General features: G+C 45.8%; 1 protein-coding gene across 1 annotated transcript in view; it reads left to right on the forward strand.

Moving 5' to 3' along the window:
- The window catches only part of DENND5A (DENN domain containing 5A), an 88,963-nt gene that overhangs the window by 52,872 nt on the left and 12,758 nt on the right, over positions 1–23,333 (forward strand). Inside the window, 4 exon segments of the mRNA XM_021062252.1 lie at positions 10,644–10,794; positions 11,411–11,540; positions 13,764–13,895; positions 17,371–17,523. Coding sequence (XP_020917911.1) covers positions 10,644–10,794; positions 11,411–11,540; positions 13,764–13,895; positions 17,371–17,523 — 566 coding nt within the window.

Below are 23,333 nucleotides of genomic sequence, written 5' to 3' on the forward strand. Positions count from 1 at the left end.
TGACCTGCATTGAGACTCTGTTGGCAAGAAGGAAGGGGTGAGCCCGAAGCAGCTGACAAAGACCCAGCTGCTGTGTCTCCCCCTCTGAGAGGCCTTCCCTGACGCTCTCGGATGAGCCGACTCTTCCGTGAGCTCCTGCGGGGCTTCGTCTTGCCCCTCCTTTCCGACCTCTGTTCTCTCGAGCTCTCGTTATCAGGGAGCAGTATAAGAACAGAGACGGACTATTCCTGGGTCACCCCCAGTCCTCTAATACGGTGCCTTTGCGCCTAGAGATGTTAAAAGCTGTTTGCTGCTTGCGGGATGAACTACGTCTTTCTGTTCACAGAGGCCTCATAGCGATCCGTTCAGCTAAAGAACAGTCTCAGCTTGAGGTGTCAGATTAAGTAGTAAATGCACTTCCTTATAGGGCAGTCAGTGTCCTCATTGCAGCCTTTTTGTGTATTTTGCTCATGCATTTACTAAATATAAATACCTGCTACATGGTCAACATAATGGTAAGTGCTAATAAGTACTTATGTACTTATTATTTTTTTAACAACGCATGATCTTTATTCTCTTGCTCTGAGAGCTTGTATCAAAATTATATATATTAATCCAAGGAAATTAACTTAAAAAAATAACTCAAATTCAATCACCACAGATAATTATACATATTCTTATTAATACCAGTATTATATTTGTGTATTTCTTGAGTAATAAATTTTGGAATGTTATCTTAAGACAGAACACAAAAGGAAAAGGAGAAGTTCTGGAATTATGTATTTATTCATCCAATTTAAACTAATTTAATTTGGATGAATAAATATAAAAAATTTAAAATGAAATACTAATTCAATATTTGCTTTTACTTACATCTGAGCTTAAAGAAATTTTTTTCCGATTCCAATATATTTGTGTTTTAGAAGTCAGTAATATGCTTTTGTTGGAGGAATTAATTTTGATTATTCATGAACTTAAGACACTTTACTTATTAAGCATGGGGAACCTATAAAATAGTGTTTTCTACACCAAATTGAAAATATACACATATATTTATATATATACACAGTTAGATACAGTTAATTTTTACTGAAAGCTAGACCAGGAGCTCTTCTAGAACAGGTATTATTCTAAACTACCTGTGTACTTCATTTAATTCTCAATAATAGATGTTGAAGTAGGACAAAACAAGTTTGTCTTATAAGACTCTGAGATTGTCTAATTCTCTTCTTTACTCAGAGTCAAATTTAAAAAAGCAGGCTTTACCTATTACTGATTCAACTTGTTTTCTTCTTCTTTTTTTTTTTTTTTTGTCTTTTCTAGGGCAAAACCTGCGGCATATGGAGGTTCCCAGGCTAGGGGTCGAATCGGAGCTATAGCCACCAACCTATGCCAGAGCCACAGCAACGCAGGATTCGAGCTGCGTCTGCGACCTGCACCACAACTCATGGCAATGCCGGATCCTTAACCCACTGAGCAAGGCTAGGGATCGAACCCGCATACCCGTGGATACTAGTCGGATTCATTAACCACTGAGCCATGATGGGAACTCCCAACTTGTTTTCTTTTACAGAATAAAATACATATATTTAAACACAATTACATTCACATAGATTATTATATCATGGATCTTAAGAAACAGATTAAGTGACTCCCTCTGGAGAAGTGGAATGGAAAATATGCTGAGATAAATAGGAAATTTATTCTATACTTTATCCCATTTTGTATGGCTTTCATTTTTACTATTTAGTATTTTCTATTACATTTCAATTTTTCTTTAAAAATTAGCATTATATTAAAATTGTGTATATTATGCAACTAAAATTTATAAAGAAGAAGGCTTTATATACCATTAAATATTTTACATAGCGTAATAAAAAGAATAACTTAACTGATAAGAATAACAAAAATAATACACCCTCTGAAAATAAGTAAAATATAAAATGCATGAATTGGTTAAAAAACAGAGTAACTATATAAATATGTCCTCACAATTTGTTACATCTTATTGATTCTTCAGTATAGGCATTACACCATTCTAGGTGATGTGATAAACAAGACATTATAGACCTTACATTGTACCATGGAGAGAAATGGTTATGAATAATACAGTTGTAGAACTGTATTATTTAATTGTACAGTTATATTATTTAATTATAATTATCATAAATTCTTTGATGGAGAGGAAATCAGAATCAGATCTGAGAAGACTTCAGCCTTCCAAGAATGATGTCAAATGACCCCCTTCATGGTGGATTAGGCACTTATTGACTATGAGATATATTTCTTCTTCAGAGATTCCTTGTTTGTGTATCGACTGTAGATGTTTGGTATGCAGTTATTCTGAAATTTTGATATAAGAGTCTATATGTGTATGAGATTGTTTTAAGTTGTTGTTCTCTTAATTGCAAGTGCATCTCCGGTGTCCTGCATTTGTACCCACCTCTTCTCATGATTTTGGATTTTGGTGGTATAATCTTGCATGGATGATTTCTTATCTTTAGTGTATATATACCTTTACTGGTGGGCCTTGTCATTCGTGGAATTTTTGTTTCCTGCTGCTGTCTTTTCTTTTCTTTTCTGCCTAGAGAAGTTCCTTTAGTATTTGTTGTAAGGCTGGTTTAGTGTTGCTGAGTTCTCTCAGCTTTTGCTTATCTGTGAAGGTTTTGATTTCTCCTTCAAATCTGAAGGAGAGCCTTGCTGGGTAGAGTCATCTTGGTTGGAGGTTTTTTCCTTGCATCACGTGAAGTATATCATGCCACTCCCTTCTGGCCTGCAGAGTTTCCGCTGAAAATCTGCCGATAACCTTATCGGGGGTTCCCTTGTGTGTTAATTGTTTCTTTCCCCTAGCTGCTTTCAGGATTTTCTCTTTGTCTTTAATTTTGGTCAGTTTTATTAATATGTGCCTCGGTGTGTTCCTCCTTGGGTTTATTTTATATGGTACTCGTTGTGCTTCCTGGATTTGAGTGAGTGGTTCCTTTCCCATGTGAGGGAAGTTTTTGGCTGTTATCTCTTGGAATATTTTTTATGTCCCCTTCTCTCTTCTCCTTCTGGCACCCCTATAATACAGATGTTGGTGTGTTTCACGTTGTCCCAGAGTTCCCTGAGACTCTCTTCATTTGTTTTCAATCTTCTTTCTCTTTTCTGTTCTGCATCCATAATTTCCACTGATCTGTCTTCCACCTCACTTATTCGTTCTTCTGCCTCCTGTATTCTGCTCTTGGCTGCTTCTAATGAATTTTTTATTTCAGTTATTGTATTCTGCATCTCTTCTTGCTTAAGTTTTGTATCTTGTATCTCTTTGCTCAGTGTGTCCTATAAGTTATCCATCTTTGCCTCCAGTTTATTTCCAATGTCTTGCATCATCTTCAGCATCAACAATCTACAGTCTTTTTCCTGGAGGCTGAGACTCTCCTCGTCGCTAGCTGATTTTCTGGGGTTTTTCCTTTCTCCTTCATCTGAGTTATAGTTCTCTGTCTTTTCATTTGTATAGGTTTTTGGTGTGGTGACCTTTTTCCAGATAATAGAATTGTAGCCTCTCTTACTTCTGGTGTCTGCCCTCCTTGTGGCTGGAGTCAGTGTGGGGGGCTTGCTGTAGGCTGCCTGATGGGAGGGGCTGATGCCTGCCCCCTGGTAGGTGGGGCTGATTCCTATCCCTCTGGTGGGTGGGGCTTAGTCTCTGGATGGGATTAGAGGCAGCTGTGTGCCTGAGGGGTCTTTAGGCAGCCTGTTTGCTGAGGGGCAGGGCTGTGATCCCACCTGGATTGTGTTTGCCCTGGGGCTTCTCAGCACTGACTGAAGGGTAGGACCAGATTATCCCAAAATGGCCCCCTCCAGAGAAAGGCAGCTGCTGAATATTCCCAGAGCTTTGCCTTCCATGTCCCTCCCTCACAACAAGCCACATTCACCCCTGTTTTCCCAGGATGTCCTCCAAGAACTGCAGTCAGGTTTGACCTAGGTTCCTATGGAGACCTCGCTCTGCCCTGGGACCCAGTGCACGTGAAAGTCTGTGTGCGCCTTTTAAGAATGGGGTCTCCGTTTCCCCCAGTCCCGTGGAGCTCCCGTGCACAAGCCCCACTGGCCTTCAATGCCAGCTGCTCCAGGGGCTCCTTCTCCCAGGACCAGATCCCCGCATGTGAGGGTTTGATGTGAGGCTTAGAACTCTCACTCCTGTAGGTGAGTCTCTCTCTGTGAACCAGTTAGTTTTCAGTCTGTGGAGCTTCCCACCCGGGAGGTATGGGGTTGTTTATATCACGAAATTGCTGCTCCTACCTCTTGATGTGGCCTCTTCTTTTTCTTCTGGAGTAGGGTATCTTTTTTAAGCTTTCCAGTCCATTTGGGGAGATTGCTCAGCCTTTAGTTGTGAATTTTGTTGTTTTTAGGAGAGAAGTTGAGCTCCAGTCCTTCTATTCCACCGTCTTAATCCTCCTCCTCCAAGTGCTCACTAAGTATTGAGTGAATGAATGTGCCAGGTACTTTTTTAGGTTTTGAAGATACAAATGGTACAAGTTTTGGACAATGGCCTGCTTCCTCAGCCTGACACTGGATAGCCTTCTGACTTTGACTTTCAGCTCTTGCTCCAAGCCTTTCATTAAGGTCACAGCCCTTGGCTGAGACTCAGGACATGCTGCCTTTGTGCATAGAGTGCTCTAACTGTCCTGCCTGCCTCCTGGAACACACCCTGTTTCAGATTCCTGAACCCTGCCTAAGGCTTTCAGCCCGGGAAGCTCGATGGAGATGTTTGTGAGATTGTGGGTTGAGGAGTGCCTGTCATGGCACAGCAGAAACGAATCCAGCTTGTAACCATGAGGTTGTGGGTTTGATCCCTGGCCTCCCTCAGTGGGTTTGGTGTCTGGTGTCGCTGTGGTGCAGGCGGGCAGCTGTAGCTCCGATTTGACCCCTAGCCTGGGAACCTCCATATGCCGTGGGGGCAGCCCTAAAAAGACAAAAAAAAAAAAAAAAAAAAAAAGCATTGTGGGTTTAGAGCAACATCTCCTAGACTGACTGTCACTTTAAGTCAGGACTCTCCAATCTTTTCATGTTGTGTTATACTTGAAGATGACATATGGCTTGTGGGACTGTGAGGAAGAGTTTGCTTGTAGCCAGAGGCTGTACAGTGAGAGGCTGTAGTTACTTGAGGCCTTGCCCTTGTGCCCAAAGAGATGAGGCAGTCAGTTCTCAGCCGCTCTGTAATCTGTTTGTTGGATACCAAATACTGATTTGAATTTCTCTGGTCTCATTTTTGGCCAAGACATGAATTCTTGTGGTCCTGTTAGAATGTGGCGTTTGGGATATGGAAGGAGGGTTAACTAACCCTCATTTCAATGACTCATTTCAGAAAAATGGGTGTCATAGAGACCCTTCAGGCTCTGCTCCCAGGAATCGTGGGACTCCCTCTGCTGTTGCTGCATCCACCGGGTGCAGGTGTGCGCTGTTGCTGCATCCCCTGGGTGTGCCCTGAAATGTGCACTCCGTGTGTTAGCGCATGGTTCTTGCCACTGGCCTCGGCTTGCTAGCCTGAAGGAGTAGCATAGCTGCCTCCCTCCATTCTGCATAGACGCCTCAGCTTCTTGAATCAGTGTGATTGAAGAATGGTAAGAACCTATGCAAAGGGCTCTTTTGGTGATGCTTTACAGTGTTTCATTTAGAGGGGATCTTGATGGCCCTTAACTCCGCCCTTTCAGTAATGTTTCAGGTAGGGCTTTCCCTTTGGCTCACCGTTGTATCTGGAGGGCCGAGAATGGCGCTGGCCCGTTTGAGAAACTTGGTGAGGTTTCTGCTGAATGAGAGTCGGGCTGGGAGGAGCAAGGTGAATGCAGCAGGGAAGGCGACCTGACCTGGGACACGCAGCCGGGCCCAAAGCTGCGATGTCTTCACGTGTGTCTAGAAAATACCAGGCGAGAATTAGCAGCTCTTTTTGTTCTTCCTCTTTATTTAAAGTTTTTGAAACGTAATTAACGTACAGTACACGGCATGTCGAAAGCCCGTGGCAGTTGCGCGCAGGTCAGGGACACTCGCCGCTGCTCCGCCCTCCATCCCTCCTTGTCCCTCTGCGTCGCCAGGCAGCTGCGACAGGATCTCTGTCATTACGGAGTTTGGATTTTTGCGGTTTTGTGGAAGTGGAATCATACCGTGTGTGTCTTTATTGTAGTCTCCTGGTCGTCAGGGTAACTATGTTGAGATTCATTCATGTAACGTCCGTCGCGTGACTGTTACTATAGTTTGTTTGTTACCTGTTGGTGGGCAGGTAAGCTGTGTGGACATTTGTGTTTAAGTTTTCGTGTCATGTTTTCTTTTTCCTTGGGTAAATACTCAGGAGTAGAGTGACTGCACTCCCATATGGTATTTGTATGTTGACTTTTGAAGAAATTGCCAAATTGTCTTTCCAAATGCTGCATGTTTTACGCTCCCTCCAGCAGTGTTTGAAGTTAAGAGTTTGTCCACGTCGCTGTCAACATCCTGTGTGCTCAGCTTTTTCAGTTGGCGCCTCTGGTAGGTGTGCAGTGGCATCTCACTGTGGTTGTGATTTGCATGTTCCTAATGACGGGTGACGTCGGATCTTTTCTCATTTGCTTATTCACCCTCCAGCATGTAAGGGGGTGAAGTGCCTGTGGACGTCTTTTGCCTGTTTTGCACTGAATTGTTTATTGCTGAGTTTGGAACGTTGTGTATTCTGGATACAAGTCTTTCATCAGATGTGTCCTTTGCAGGTATTTCCCCTATTCTGTGGCTTGTCTTTTTGCTCTTGTAGTAGTTTCTTTCAAAGAACAGTTCTTCATTTTTTTTTTTTTTTTTTTTTTTTTTTTTTTTTTTTACAGCTGCACCCATGCCCTGTGGATGTTCCCAGGCTACGGGCCCAATCCAAGCCATGGCAGCACTGGACCTGAGCCACATCTGTGACCTGCACCACAGCTTGTGGCAACGCCAGGTCCTTAACCCACCAAGTGAGGCCAAAGATAGAACCCGCATCCTCACGGCCACTACGTTTAGTTCTTAACCCGTTGAGCCACCGGGGGATTCCCTTAAATTTTTTTTTTCTTTTTGTCTGCACTCATGGACAAAAGGTCACAGAAATTTTTTTTCTATATATATTCTTTTGGAAGTTTTTACTTTTAAGCTTATTTTTATTTTTTATTTTTTTACACTAATTTTTTTTATTACTCAATGAATTTTATTACATTTATAGTTGTACAACAATCATCACAACCAAATTTTATAGCATTTCCATCCCAAACCCTCAATGCATCCCCCCACCCCCCAACCTGTCTCCTTTGGAAACCATGAGTTTTTCAAAGTCTATGAGTCAGTCCCTGTTCTGCAAAGAAGTTCACTGTGTCCTTTTTTCAGAGTCCACATGTCAGTGATGGCTTTTGATGTTGGTGTCTCATTGTCTGACCGACTTCACTTAGCATGATAATTTCTAGGTCCATCCATGTTGCTGCAAATGCAATTAGTTCGTTCCTTTTAATGGCTGAGTAATATTCCATTTTGTCTGTGTACCACATCTTCTTGATCCACTCCTCTGTCGATGGACAATGAGGTTGTTTCCATGTCTTGGCTATTGTGTATAGTGCTGCAGTGAATATTGGAGTACATGTGTCTTTGCGAGTCATGGTTTTCTCTGGATAGATGCCCAGGAGTGGGATTGCTGGATCAAATGGTAGTACTATTTTTAGTTTTCCGAGGCATCTCCATACTGTTTCCCATGGTGGTTGCACCAATTTACATTCCCACCAGCAGTGTCATAGGGTTCCCTTTTCTGCACACCCTCTCCAGCACGTCTTGTTTGTAGACCTTTGGATGATGGCCCTTCTGGCTGCTGTAAGGTGGTACCTCATGGTGGGTTTGATTTGCATGTCTCTGATCTTGAGTGATGGTGACCATCTTTTCATGTGTTCTGGCCATCTGTGCGTCTTCTTTGGAGAACTGTCTCTTTAGATCTTCTGCCCATTTTTGGATGGGGCTGTTCGTTTTCTTGGTGTGGAGCTGCAGGAGGCAGTTATAAGTTTTGGAACTTTTAAGCTTTATATTTAGGTCTGTGACCCATTTCAAGTTGACGTTGATAAGTAGTGTAAGCTAAGGGTCCAGGTTTCTTTTTTCCGTATGGGTATCCAGCTGTTCCAGAATCAGACGTTAAAAAGACTGTCCTCTCTCTAATAAATTGTCTTTTCACCCTTGTGAAAATATCTGTGATCTCTATACATGAGTCTGTTTCTGGATTCTTGTTCTGTTTCATTGATCTGTTAGTCTGCATTTACACCAATTCTGCACTGTCTTGCTTACTGTAACTTTGATTGAATCTTAAAGTCAGGCAGTGTTAGTCCTTTAACTTTGTTCTTGTGTTGTGTAGTGTAGTCCTTTTAATTTCATATATATTTGGAATCAGTTTGCCAATCTACAGGTAGCCTTCTGAAGTTTTTGTCTGGGTTGCCTTGAAGCTATAGACCAGTTTAGGGAGAACTGATGTTTTGACATTATTGAGTCTTCTGATAAATGAACATGGCGCGTCTCTCCATCGACTGAGTCCTTTAGTTTCTCTCAGCAGAGCCACGTAGTTTTCAGTGAACAGGTTTTGCATATCTTCAGTCGTATTTGTTCCCGAGTATTGCGTATGTTTACTGCTATTGTAAATGGTATTTTCACACCTCAGTTTCTCATTATGCATTGCTAACGTATGGAAATATAATAGAGTTTTGTGTGTTGATCTGCCCTACGGCCATCCTAAACTGGTAGTTTTTTTGTATATTCTTTCATATTTTTTACGTATACAAATCTTATTGCCTGCAAATAATGATAGTTTTACTTTTTCCTTTCCAGCCTTGATGTCTTTTACTTTTTTCTTGCTCTGGCTAGAGCCTCTATCTAGTACAATGGCAAATAGAAGTGGTGAGCGTGGACATGCCTGTCTTCTTTCTGATTTTGGGGAAAAGGATTTGCCATTAAGTGTGGTGTTGCCGCCATGGTTTCATCACTGAGGATGTTAGTTTCTGTTAGTAGCTTGCTGGGAATTTTTATCAGATGTGGGGGTTGTCTTTTGAAATGCTTTCTTGATTCCTTTGGGATAATTATTTGGTCTTTAGTTTTAGTTTGTTATTATGGTGAATTGAATTCATTGTTTGTTTGTTTGTTTTGTCTTTTTAGAACTGCACCTGCAGCATACAGAAGTTCCCAAGCTAGGGGTTGAATCTGAGCTGTAGCTGCCAGCCTACCCCACAGCCACAGCAGCGCCAGCTCTGAGCCACGTCTGTGACCTATACCACTGCTCACTGCAACACCAGATCCTTAACCCACTGAGCGAGGCCAGGGATTGACTGATGTCCTCATGGATATCAGTTGGATTTGTTATTGCTGAGCCACGATGGGAACTCCATGATTTTTGAATGTGTAAATCATTCTTGCATTCCTGAGATAAACTCTATTTGATCATGATGTATTTTTATTACTGGATCTGCTTTCCTAAAAATTTGTTTAGAAGTTTTGCATCTATTTTCATGAGGGATTTGGTTCATAATTTTCTTATAATATCTTCTTCTGATTTGGTATCAGGGTAATGCTGGCCTCATAGAAAAAGTTGGGAAATAGTCTCTTCAGTTTCCTGGAAGGTCTTGTGTAAGTGATATTATTTCTTCTTCAAATGTTTAGCAGAATTCATCAGTGAAGCTACCTGAGCCTGGAGTTTTCATGGTAGGAAGGTTTTAGACTATAGGTTCAATTTAAAACTTAGCTATAGGGCTATTCAGGTTGTCTTTTTCCTTGAGTGAGCTTTGTGACTTTCATCTGTTGTCACATTTGTTGGCGCTAAGCTGTCTGTAATACTCCCTTAGTAATATCTGCAGGCTCTCTAGCAACGTCGCCCCTCTTTTCTGATGTTGGTGGTTGTGTCTTTTAAAAATCTGTTATCCGAAGGACTGGTAGCATTTTTGCTGATCTTTTGAAAGAACCAGTTTTCAGATTCACTAATTTTCTGTTTGCCGTTTCTTTCTTTTCTTTCTTTCTTTCTTTTTTTTTTTTTGCTTTTTTTTTTTTTTTTTTGCTTTTTAGGGCCGCACCTGTGGCATATGGAGTTTTCCAGGCTAGGGGTCTAATTGGAGCTGCAGCTGCCGGCCTGCACCACAGCCACAGCAACACCAGGTCTGGGCGGTGTCTGTGACCTACACCACAGCCATAGCAACGCCAGATCCTTAACCCACTGAGTGAGGCCAGGGATCAGACCTTCAACCTCATGGTTCCTAGTCGGATTCGTTTCGGCTGAGCCACAACGGGAGTGCCTGTTTGCTGTTTCATGGAGTTTCCTCGGGCCTTTATTGTTTCCTTTCTTGTACTTCGTTGGTATTTAATTCGCTCTTCTGTTTCTAGTTTCTTAAGGTGGAAGCCAAGGTTGTTAGAGACTTTTTTCCTAAAGCTCTAAATCTTTTAAGTAATATTTTAATGATGTCACACAAATTTTGATATTTTGTGTTTTCTTTTAATTCAGCTCAAAATACTTTCTCATTTTCCTTTTTTCACCCTTGGGTTATTTAGAAGTGTGTTATTCAGTTTTAAGACATTATTATTGATTATTGTGGTCACCAGACATACTTTGTAGATTTATGTTATTTTGAGTTTATTGAGACTTGTTTTATGACCCAAAATACAGTATATTTTATTTTTTCATTCTCATCCAGAGAAGGCAATTGAGCTGCGACTGGCAAAAATCGATCATACTGCGGTTCACCCGCACCTGCTGGACATGAAGATCGGACAAGGAAAGTATGAGCCGGGCTTCTTCCCTAAGCTGCAGTCGGACGTGCTCTCCACTGGGCCAGCCAGCAACAAGTGAGTCGACCCCGGGGACTCCCTCGTGCAGCTCTCTAGCGTGGTGGTGAGGGTCGTGCGGGACCTGGAGGAGACCCTGACTTTTGTAAAGCAGATAATGGAGAAGACATGACCTGTCCAGGTTGTTCACATGCTTGGACAAGGGAACAGGTGAGAGCGTGTCGTCAGCTGCCTCCGCCGTGCAGACTGGGCTGACACCACGTGTCAGCCCTCGGAGGGCAGGCTGCGGCTGGGCGCCCAGCCAGCGCCGTCTCCAGGAAGTGGTGGCCGAAGTGGTTGGAGTCAGAATTGCAAGTGGGTCCCTTAGCGGGACTGCTCTTCTTCGTTACTTTTCTGATGAGTGTGTCAGTGCCCAGGCAGAGCTGGGGGAGAAGAGATCTGAAAGCAGGGCTTCTGTGGGTGTTTGAGACTGTGTGCTATATATTGTATATATAATATCACATCCATCTGTTTCTGTTCGCTGAGGAGTTAGCTCGCTCTTACGCAGTCACTGATCTTTAAGCTGCGCTTTTCAAGTTTTGGAGCCACCTCTGGGGACTTCGTGGGGATTTCCCGTGGCCAGCATTGGTCTCTGGACGTTTTAAGTTTCCTCCTGTCAGTTAACCTTCCTTCTTAGCGGGAGAGTCTTCATCGTCGGCTTTGATCTCGCCAGGTGGACAAAAAGAAATGCCCCTGCCCAGTGGAGGCGGAAAGACCGGCAGAAGCAGCACACGGAGCACCTGCGTTTGGACAATGACCAGAGAGAGGTCAGACTCCTTGGGAGTGACCAGGAATGACCCTGTCTTCATGCTCCACCCCCTTCTCGTCCCCATTTCCTTGGCCTCTGATCTGATTCAAATGTCCTCTCCAGCAAGGAGCGTTACTGATAGGTTTGTTCCTGGTAGCTGGTGTGGGCCCAGGTCACGGCAGATCCAGGACGTGCAGCGTCTGGCTGAGCCAGATGTGCGGCCTTGTTCCGGAGCGATGCCAGTGCTTGGAAGAGAACTTTCGCTGCCCTGTCAGTAGTCGCTCGTGCAGGCGTCTTCCTCCCGGGGCCGGGGGAGCGGGAGGGGAACCCGGGACCTCAGAAGATGAGTTCGAAACTTGGGAGGAATCTTTTTAAAATTTTGGAGGCTTTTTGTGGTGGTACGGTAGTAAAGAAGTCAGTTTTGTTCGAGTGAGGAGGAGGAATAGCTGAACTGGGGTTAATGCTGTGAATCTCTAAACCTGGGGAAGGGGAGCCTTTTTTCCTATTTCTTCTGCATCTTAATTAATTAATTTTGGCCACACCTGAGGCATGAAGAAGTTCCTAGGCCGAGGGTCAAACCTGTGCCACAGTAGTGACCCAGGCTGCAGTAGTGACAGCACTGGATCCTTAACCTGCTGGGCTACCAGGGAGCCTCCTGTATCTTACTTTAAAATACGTGATCTTGACTTTTTTCTCAGAGGAGCAAAGGAATTTATTATTGAAGATTCTTGAATTGACCTGAGACCTTACTGCTTGTAAGCTGAGTTTCTTAGTTCTGGTGTAACTTTTACCAGTAAAGTTGCTAGTTATAAACCTCAGGTTGGAGACCCTGCCTTACTGAGTTGCAGAGAAGTTGTGAAAATGGAGCTTCATCTTTAGAAACAGTTCAGCAACTTCTTTTTGAGAAAAGGCTCTGCTGTTTGCCTTTTATACCAGTAAAGTCCAGTAAAGCATGTTGTTTTCATATGTGTCTGGCACCTCAGTGATTGGGAAAATATTTTGCTTTTGCCATGTTTTAAGTGAGTTAAATTAAAATTGCATGTACAGTTATGAGTTCGTAGCTGCTGGGTTTAGAGAGTACAGTTTAGCTTAGAGTTGCTGTGAGGTGGCATAATGGGTGTTGGATGCAGGGTATCGCACGTTTCCCCGGCTCTCCCACCTGTTTATTGCGCACGTTTTGGTCAGAATCACTGTAGGAAGTACTTCGAAATGTAAGGAGGACAAGGAGGCGGCTTTGTCCTTAGGGAATCTTAGTCTATTAAGGGAGCAAAGGCAGGTACACAGCTGGCTTGTGTAGAAGAGTCTCGAAAGGGCCCATGAGAGGCACACTGGTGTTTCATCACTGATCAGAGGAAGCAGAGGTCCGTTGTCTCCGGGGTGATCTCAAACAGAACTGCTCGGGGGAAGCAGCAGTTAAGCCTTGAGGAGACAGAGGCGAGCAGTGCAGCAGAGGAGGTGCAGCGTCCAAAGCCTGGTGGTGTGTGGCGGAGGCTGTGGGCCGACAGTGCTTAGGAGGGAGGTCCTGGAGGTACCGGCAGGGCGGAGGCACGCGGCAGCAGCCCAGGTCACGGTGACTGCAGCCTAAGCCTGGGGGTCAGTGGGGGCAGACGAGCGGCCAGAATGGAGTGGACGGAATCGTGCCGGCGAGAATCTGGGGAAGGAGGAGGTTGGGGGAGAGATGTAGGTCGTGAACTAGACTCCTGAGAGGCGCTCAGTGTGCGGGTTGCTGCATCGATGTGGGTTCTCTGTTAAACAAGGATTTGGGGAACCACCAGCAAATGGTCGAAAAGCGGAAACGGCACTCGTGCTGAGTGTGCAGACATGCTTTCCAGGCCCGAGTTAGCGAGCATGGGGGTCTTTGAACAGAGGAATCAAATCCTCCCAGCTGGGTGGGCAAAGCGATTTTCTCAGTGATGCTCTGAGCTCCGAATGGGTTACTCCTAAGAGCTGCTCACACGTGGTGCAGCCTGAGTTGTAGTTAAAAACATGACGTAACGTTAGAGCCACGGTAATTCCAGTAGTTAGGGAGGGCTTTACATCAGAAGAAAAAGAACTAATTTATCACCTTATTTCACTTTCCCCCTAAGATAACACAGTGTTGCCTGTTCAACTTGGGGCTCCGAGCCTAGAAAGAGGCCGTGAGAACGTGCAGGGTGGCAGCGCCCTCTTCAGACGCCCACCAGGACTGCTTGCCCGTGGTCCGTGTGCCTGGGCAGCGTCTGATTTTTCCCCTTTGCTTTAGAAGTACATCCAGGAAGCCAGGAACATGGGCAGCACCATCCGACAGCCCAAACTGTCCAACCTCTCCCCGTCCGTGATCGCCCAGACCAACTGGAAGTTCGTGGAGGGGCTGCTGAAGGAGTGCCGCAACAAGGTGGGTGCCGGCGCCCCTGCGCTCGCGTCCCGGCCGTCGAGGGGGGAGCGGGGCTTCGCGCCGCCCGTGCTCTTCCCTGAGCGCGAAGATGCCAGGCACACAGTGGGGTCCTCCTGATGTTCAGAGCCTCTGACCTTGGAATTAGGTGTATTTGTTTTTTAAGAAATAGACCGTTAACGAGAGCAAGCACACTTGCTTGATGTAAACTTAACATGTATTCTTTAAACCTGAGAGACAGATGTGGTTTTAATTTTAGACCTCTATATTACTTATTTAAAATCATTAAATTTAAGGAGTATCTTAAATAATGTAGTCGAATTGTCTTCAGCAGATGAGTCCTAAACATGAAACTGTTTTTGTTTATTTTAATCTGATGGCCACTGATGTCATATGTCTAGAAGCGAGAATTCACTGCGTGCCTGCTCTGTGCCAGTGTAGTATTCAGTGTAAGCTTGTTGTCAGATGTTTTTCTGCATTTCCACAGGAGTAGTCATTTTTAAAAGTTTCGTTAGGGTGTAGCTGGTGTGCAGAGGGCTCCGACGTGCCCACGTGCGTCTCGGGGCGGTTGGACGGGTGCACACGCTGGTGATGCCGCCACCGCCGTCACGGCAAACATCTCCTTGTGTTCTTTCGTGTTGTTCGCGTGTTTATTTTGTGGTGAGACCACACCGTGAGGTCTGCCCTCCCGGCCTAGCCTGCGTTGCGCTGTCCTGCCAAAGAGCAGTGTCTCGCTGTCTGGATCGTCCTCATCTCACCGTCAGTCCTGACACTTCGTGCCCCCTGAGCGCAGGGCCCCCTTTGTCCCCAGCCCCAGCCGCCACCACTCTGTTCTCTCCACTTTGGGACTCGGCAGTGAGTTTGTTGGCCGACGTCAGATGCCTTATGTGAGTGGAGTCACGCGCTGTGTGCCCTGCGTGGCTTGTGTCACTGAGCGTCTTGTCCTCCAGGTTCATCCGTGTCGCTGCGAACGGCAGGGACGCCTCTTTCAAGGCTGAGTGACGTTCCGTCCTGTGGATTGACCACAGGTTCATCTGTCAGGGCTCCTGAGGTGGTGTCCAGATCTGGGCCATTGGGAATAATGCTGCCGTGAGCCTGGGGTGCGGAGATAAGAGATCCCAGTTTCAGTTTTTCTGGGTATATATCAAAAGTGCGATTGGATCACCAGAGAATCACTCTTAATTTTTAATGTTTTAGTTATGACTTTAAATTTCTAATAAAAATTATAGCCTTTCAACCCAATCAGTACACTATACTTTTAAAGAGAATTGAACAAACTTGGTTTTTCCTACATCCTGTTTGTTCATCAGTGGAAAAAGGAGATTTTCCTGCCTTTTATTTCTAAATGGTCCTCATTTATAGAGTGAAATCAAATACACTTTCTCTTGCAGAGGAAATTATAACTGTTACAAGTCAGGTTGATAAACCAGTACTGATATTTTGACTTGAGGCATTTAAAAGAAAATGCGTGGGTTCGTCCGGGTCCTGGATGCCCACGGTTTTCCCGGCAGCGTGGTCTTTTCTGCCACGAGGAGCATGGGCGGTGTTGACTGTGGTGGAAGAGGGCTCCTCTCTTCTCGCTGGGCTTTGCTTCTCGAGTTTTGAGGTGCAGGCCGGGCAGTGGCAACTTCCTTACGTCCACTGCCCGATCAGCCATGACCACGAAGGTCATGCCCACTGCAGGTTTGCTAACATGCGGGAAAGTGTGCGTCTTCGGATCGAAGACATGCAGGCGTGGGCCTTACGCTGTCGCTGTTGGCTGGCCTGTGGAGCAGCAGGGGACGCTGAAGCTGTTAGAAGTGAAAATTGGTACAGCTGCTTTGGAAATCAGGAACGCATTGACTCCCCAGTATTCTGGGTATTTTCCCCAGAGCAACCTTTGCGATGGGAGCCAGGAGATAAAAGTGTAAGAAGGTTGACAATAGGAGTCTTGTAATAGCCCCCGACCAGAATCAACCTGAGTGCCAGTCAGTAGGAGAACAAAGAATCAGTTATAGTGTGTTTATGCAGTGGAGTGCGATGCAGTGATGGAGGCGCACCGCGGATGTAGTCGTCAGTGCGGATGCATTTGACAAACGTGACGTTGAGTGAAAAAGAAAATGACGAAAGGAAATACGCTGGCAAAACTAAACCGCACTGTTTAGGGATGAGATATATGTGATGATCGTTTTCTTGCTTTTCTGTAAGTTTATTGTGTGAGTCAGAAGAGTGATCACTTCGAGAGCGGGAAGGCGATCTGAAAAGGCACCAGGCTTTTCAGGGGTGTAGGTGGGAGGTAGGTTGGTTCCCAACCTGGGTATGGCTGTGATAGTCTAATAGCACACACACGTGTGCGTATAGGTGTCTGTACGTGAGATCTGTTTTACAATTAAAACATTAAAAATAGACTGGGAAGAAATTCGTCAAAATGTGGGAGTTGTTGCTTTTGAAAGGTAAGATATGGGGTGATTTTTTTTTTTTTTTTGCCTTGGTCTTTAGATTTTTGTCGCAAAATTTATAGCAAGGTTAAATCTTACTTAAGAACTTGGATTTAGTGTTCAGGCAGCTTTAGATTCAGAGACCAAATCTGCTACTTCTTTGCTTTGTGAGTTTGGGTAAGTTACTTAAGTGCTCTGACCTCAATTTCCTCATCGTAAATTGGGAAAAATAGTAATATCCTCAGTTATTAGGCCTAATTGAGATAAGGTAATGCTTAATACAAGTCCTGGCACGCAGTAGTAAAAACTGCAATTCTTATCATACAGCGTGGTTTTTTTTGTTTTTGTTTTGCAATAAGCATGTGAAAATTTTTACCTAAAATTACTTTTTTTTTTTTTGCTTTTTAGGACTGCACCTGAGGCGTATGGAATTTCTAGGCTGCGGGTCGAATCAGAGCTACAGCTGCCAGTCTTCACCACAGCCACAGCAATTCGAGATCTGAGCCACGTCTGTGACCTACACCACAGTTCATGGCAACACCAGATCCTTAACCCACTGACTGAGGCCAGGGATTGAACCTGCATCCTCATAGATACCAGTCAGGTTCATTACCACTGAGCCACAATGGGAACTCCTAAAAGCAAATTATTCCTTCTCAGTTTTTATCCCCTTGACAGGTACTTTAGATGTATTTCCAGGATTAAATGCTGAAAGGATTGTTCGATAAGTTAAGCGGTGAGAAGCCGATAATGTCAGAGGGGAGCCTGATCAAAGGGTTTACTCAACTGTTTTCATCTCGTAAATGGAAAGACTGAATCTGGAGTGGTGACGTCGCTGGCCCAGCATCGTGCCGCGGTTTCTGTGTTCTCTTCTTCTCAGCTGAGCCTTTGGAGAAGCTGCTCTGCCGTAACCTGCCTGGAGGGCATAGACACACCTGAGCTGTGGTCCACCCCGTCTTGCCCTCCGAGTCCGGCGGTGGCTGTGCAGGCGGCCACAGCCTCTGCAGCTGAGTGGTGTCTCTCGCCGTGGGTGCCTGGTCTCACTGACTGGTTTCTTGTAGACCAAGAGGATGCTGGTGGAGAAGATGGGGCGAGAGGCTGTGGAGCTGGGGCACGGGGAGGTGAGCATCACAGGAGTGGAGGAGAACACGCTGATCGCCAGCCTCTGCGACCTCCTGGAGCGCATATGGAGCCACGGGCTACAAGTAAAGCAGGTAGCGACTGCCTGCCTCTCCCTGCTCAGCAGCTGCCTTTCCGTTTTTCTTTAGTAGCTTGCCCACACTTGTCCGGCTTTTCTGCATTTGAAAAGGACTTGAAACGTGTTCAAAGGCAGTTTAATTAATGGAAAAATTAGAGAATATATGTAAGAATCCCGAAAATATGTACTTGGGGCCTGCAGTGTGCCAGGCACTCTTATAGGCACTTGAGATGCCTCAGTGCACAAACAGACCGAGATGCCTGCCCTCGGAGTTTGCATTCTCATGAGCATAGCGGCATCCACCTCATCAGTCCTTCAGAGCCGTTCTCTGTGCACGTGGCTCCGTGTACAGCTGCGAACTGACAAATCCAGCAGAATGAGATAGCTTTTCACATCGAATAGGATAGCTAAAATAAAAAAGACAATTACAGGTACGGCGTTCCCGTCGTGGCTCCATGGTTAACGAATCCGACTGGGAGCCATGAGGTTGTGGGTTTGATTCCTGGCCTTGCTCAGTGGGTTAAGGATCTGGCGTTGCCGTGAGCTGTGGTGTAGATCGCAGACGCGGCTCGGATCCCGCGTTGCCCTGGCTGTGGTGTAGGCCAGTGACTACAGCTCTGATTAGACCCCTAGCCTGGAACCTCCATTTGCTGTGGGAGCGGCCCTAGAAAAAGGCAAAAAAAAAAAAAAAGACAATAACAGGTGTTAGTAAGGATGTGGAAAATCAGACCCTTCCGATATTGCTGATGTGACTGTAAAGTGGTCCAGCTGCTTCAGAAAAGACTCTGGCAGCTCCTTGAAGAGTTAGAGTCGCCATATGACCCAGCAGGTCCACTGCTAGCTACTGGTCGAGAGAAATGGAGGAACAGGTCCTACCTCTGGCCGTCTTACTCCCAATATCCAAAACATGGAACAACCCAAGTGTCTGTAAGCTGATGACTAGAAATGCTAAATGCGGTGTAGTCGTATAGTGAAATGTTCAGCAGTAGAAGGAGTGAAGCAGGACCCAGTACAGTGAGGATGAGGCTCGAAGACACGCCAAGTGGAAGGAGCCAGACACAGAAGACCCCCTGGTGTACGGTCTCCCTTGTGTAAAATGTCCGGAATAGGCAGACCCGTAGACAGAAGGTTGATGAGGGCCGGCAGGAAGGAGGGACGAGGCGTGCCCGCTAGTGGGGTTTCTTTTTGGGGTACTGGAAAGGATCTGAAATTAGGTACATGGCTCTGTGAATAGTCGAAAGAACCGATTTTTTGGAAGTTCCCTTGTGGTGCAGTGGTTAAGGTGCAGGTCGCAACTGTATGGCTTTGCTCTCTGGCCCAGGGCATGCAGCCCCCGCCCCCCAGAAAGGTTTTTGGTGCAGAAAATTGTACACTTTGTAAGTGTGAATTTTATGGTGACGCGAATTATGTGAGCTGTAAAGCTGTTTTTTAAAAAATCCAAATGGGATCATACTGTGCATAATGTCTAGGAACCTGTTTTTTCTCCCTCAAAATACCTCTTGCACGTCCTTAACGAAGCTTTAGGTGACAGCATAGTGAGTGTTTCAGAGCCGAGACTTTAAGTCAGGGAGTCCTGGTTTTAATTCCCGGTTGATAGGTTTATGAGGCTGAACGCGGTGCCTAGCTCCCCTCAGCTGTTTCCGCGTGTGTGTGGTGGAGTTTTGAAAGCACTCACCTCCGTGGGATCCGGGTGGGGACGTGGTCAGGTCATTTGTGTAAAGCCCGGTGCCTGGGAGGTTCTCTGTGAATGTTTGTGTTCTTCATCTGAAATCTCGGGTTTAATTACTGTTGCCACAGTGTAGATCTGCAGCACGAATCAGTCCTTGGTCATTTGGGTTATTTCTGATTTTTCAGTATTATAGACAAGACTGTGGTTACAGATTTTTTTTGGCCACACCTGTGGCGTGTGCAAGTTCCTGGGCCAGGGATTGAACCTGCGCCACAGCAGTGACCCAAGCTGTTGTGGTGACAGCACTAGATCCTTAACCTGCTACACTGCAAGGAAGCTCCCAGATTTTTAAGAATGTTAATCATCGTGTATCACACCCCTAAAATTTTGGGAGTGCTGCAGGATGGTAGCAACTCCTTGGGCTTTGGGTTCAGAAGGACTTGCATTTTATTTATTTGTTTATTTATTTATTTTGGTCTTTTTGTCTTTTAAGGGCCACACCTGCAGCATATGGAGGTTCCCAGGCTAGGGGTCCAATCAGAGCTGTAGCCGCCAGCCTACGCCAGAGCCACAGCAACGCCAGATCTGAGCCATGTCTGCGACCTGCACCACAGCCCATGGCAATGCTGCATCCTTAACCCACTGAGCGAGGCCAGGATCAAACCCGCACCCTCAAGGTTCCTAGTCGGATTCATTTCTGCTGTGGGAACTCCGGACTTGCATTTTCATCCTAGCTTCAGTGGATGACTTTACATGACTTGTGATTTCAGGTCTCATCTTCCTTATCTGTAATACAGAGTTAATGAAACCTGCCTTTCGGGGTCGTTATGGTGATTAGATGCAGTGAGAGTAAGTTTCAGCGTGTTGGTACGCAGCATGTGACAGCTATTACTATGCTGGGTCTGACGTGAAGAATTTCTGTTTCTTTCCTTTTCTCTGTAATAAAGGAGTGGAACATACATACTCATTTTATCATTTTCCTTCAGGCTTAGCAAGCCTGGCAATATAGTTAAGGTCTTTCAGTTTTTTGGTGAAACGCATGCCCCCCCCCAAGCTTTTTAATATTCTCCATAAAAATCTTTATGGGGTTAGTTAGTGAGGCATTATAAATAGTAATAGTACCATATCATCACATGTTTTAACCTGTCCCCTGAGGCTTTGCAGCTACATCCTTCAAGAATTCACAGGGCAGAGTTCCTGTCGTGGAGCAGTGGAAACGAATCCGACTAGGAACCATGAGGTTGCAGGTTCAATCCCTGGCCTGGCTTAGTGAGTTAAGGATCCAGCGTTGCTGTGAGCTGTGGTGTAGGTCTCAGACGTGGCTCGGCTGTGGTGTAGGCCGGCAGCTACATCTCCGATTAGACCCCTAGCCTGGGAACCTCCATATGCTGCAGGTGCAGCCCTCAAAAGACAAAAAACCCTCAAAAAACAAAGGAGAACCCAAACTGCAGTCTTTGCTGCTAACCTCCTAGGTCAGCTGCCTGCCTGCAGGGCTGCCTGCAGCAGGTGCTCACAAGAGCCTCTCTTTTCCTCACTCTCTCTGGCTTTTGGAGACATTTCCCAAGGATGTGGACTTCCTTCTTTAGTATGTTTTGTGACAGTTAGAGGTGAGGTTTGGTTTTTCACACTGGTTTTCTGACTGTTGCCATTTGAGGACTGGTTAGTGAAAGGGATTGTTTCTCATTTTTCATGCATGTGACATTCTTGGAGAATCTGGTGCTGTAAATCGTGTGGCCACATTCCCAGATGGCTCGCCGGACTGTACTGAATCTTGCAGTCCCAATCAGCCCCTTTGCCAACAAAGAAAAAGAACAATCACGTCTCTTGAACGAGAGCGCCCCCCTTGCCCTGTCACTAGGCCTCACACGGCTGCTCTCTCACCTGGCCCTTGCTGTCCTGCTCACTAGTGCAGTGGCTGAGTGCCCGGGCGGCCTCGGGCACAGCGGCCTGGTGTCGCTCTTGCCTTTGGCGGCATCACTGCATGTAAGGACTCCGGTGACCAGCCAAACTTGTGTCACATCCAGACGGCTGCCTTCCTAATCTGCTTAGATTCTGGGGATAGTCTGCTCCAGCGGTTTCGGTCAATGGATGGATGAATGGGTTTCTAGAAGTTGAATTTCTAAATCAAAGAGCATTTTTTTTTTTTGCTTTTTAGGACAGCACCTACGGCATATGGAGGTTCCCAGACTAGGGGTCGAATCGGAGCTACAGCTGCTGGCCTACGCCATAGCCACAGCCACGCAGGACCCCAGCCACGTCTGCAACCTACACCACAGCTCACGGCAACACCGGATCCTTGACCCGCTGAGCAAGGCCAGGGATCGAACCCTCAACCTAATGGCTCCTAGTCAGATTCGCGTCCACTGCGCCACGACGGGAACTCCAAGAGCATGAATGTTTTAAGCTCTCATCATGCGTCTCCTACGTACACCGTGTTACCGCACCAGTCGGTAGCAGCACAGGAGGGTAAATCTCACTGATGATGTTGGCCAGGTGTTTTCTCAGACATTTGGTATTTCAGTGAATAAGAAATAGTCTTTTCTAGTTTTAACTTTTTTTTTTTTATAAACCTGTCATTGAGGTTTTACATTGGTTTAATCTTACAGGAAATCCAAACATACAGAAAGTTTATGTCAAGAGTTTGCTGATCTATAGATGAGGGTCTTTTTCCCCATTCAAATGCTTGAATTCTTTTCCCCCAAAACAGCTCAAGTTGGTGGATAAAAATAAAACAGATCCTTGAAAGTCTCCTGGGGAAAATCCTGGGACCTTAAATCCTCACATTCATTGCAGAGCCTAACATTTTCTTCAGAAAGTGTAACTTTAGGAGTTCAGACACTGTCTTCCAGAAGGAGCCTGCGGAGGGCACCCTTCGAAGGGCGATGGTTCCAGCACGAGCTCCTCCGGCACCTGAGGCCCAGCACTGTCCTGCCTAGCCGTGTGCTTTTCCTACAAGTTACTTCGTTTTTCTGACCCTCAGTTTGTTCTTTTCTAAAGAACACGAGGATAGGGTTACTGATCTTGTAGGATTGTTTGGAACGTTAAATAAAACACTGTATTTTAAAAATTTAACACAGTGCTTAGTTCATAGCAAGCCCCAGGACGTGCTCTGTAGCTTCCGTCATAAAATAGTCACATAATATAAATGATCATAATAAATCCTACTTCTAAATCAGACGTGTACTACATTTATATTTTATTGACTGTATGGGAAGATTTACCATGAATCTGCTTTTCGTTTTCTTTTTACTTTTTGGCCACCCCTGTGGCGTGCGGAAGCTCCCGGGCCAGGGAGCAGGCCTGCCGCACAGCATCAACCGAAACCGCTGCAGTGACAACCCACATCCTTAACCTGCTGGGCCACTAGAGAACTCCCGTGCATCTGAAAGAAAGTTTATATCCTGTGGCAAACGTCACTGTGCGCTAGAAAGAGACAGAGCAGTTGCTGGGCGGCCGGCTGGGCCACTAGCTGTAGGCACGTTGTTCCCTTATTTCAGGCTCGAACGTGCTGTTCAGATTGCACCGTGGTGAAATGACAGATCACTGCGTGTCTCCAGCAGTTGAAGCTGCGTGTCTTAGGTTTTTAAATGCCCAGCTGTGCTGTGTGGACTTCGGTGGGCCTCAGCTCGCAGCTAAGGGCCAGCCCCCTTTCCTGCAGCTTTTCCAAGTGCCCGCAGTAGATCCTCCTGGCGATGGCTTGCTCTCCGTGGCGGCCCTGGGGCAGCCGTACCTTCAGATGTTTCAGGATGTGAAGCTGTCATAGAGTCTTGTAGACTGGGTTTCAGCGCCTCTGTGCAGAAGCCACATCATCTGCTCGCCCAGCGGACCTTTAGCCAGCAGACCATTTAGAGACTGATTGGTCATTTGCTTCTTTCGTCCTTCCCAGTGGGCCATTGGCAGGGTCTGTTTTGGCCACGTCTTTCCTATTCTCCGTGGAGGACCCATTTCTTTGTTCTGTTCCCTTTCATTCTTTATCTTTCTCCTGGATTTAGTGGGGGGGAGTGTCTGTTTGTGTACACTGCGTCCAGGAAGGTTGAGATCAGAATCAGGACAGATGCTTTTTAGCGAAAGCCCACATCTGTGTGTTCAAATGATCTCTGACTGTTGGCTGGATGCCGTGCCCTCAGAAATCTAAAGTGAGAGGTCTTTCTTCCTTG

Source organism: Sus scrofa, chromosome 9 (genome assembly GCF_000003025.6).
Source record: "Sus scrofa isolate TJ Tabasco breed Duroc chromosome 9, Sscrofa11.1, whole genome shotgun sequence".
Lineage (NCBI taxonomy): Eukaryota > Metazoa > Chordata > Mammalia > Artiodactyla > Suidae > Sus > Sus scrofa.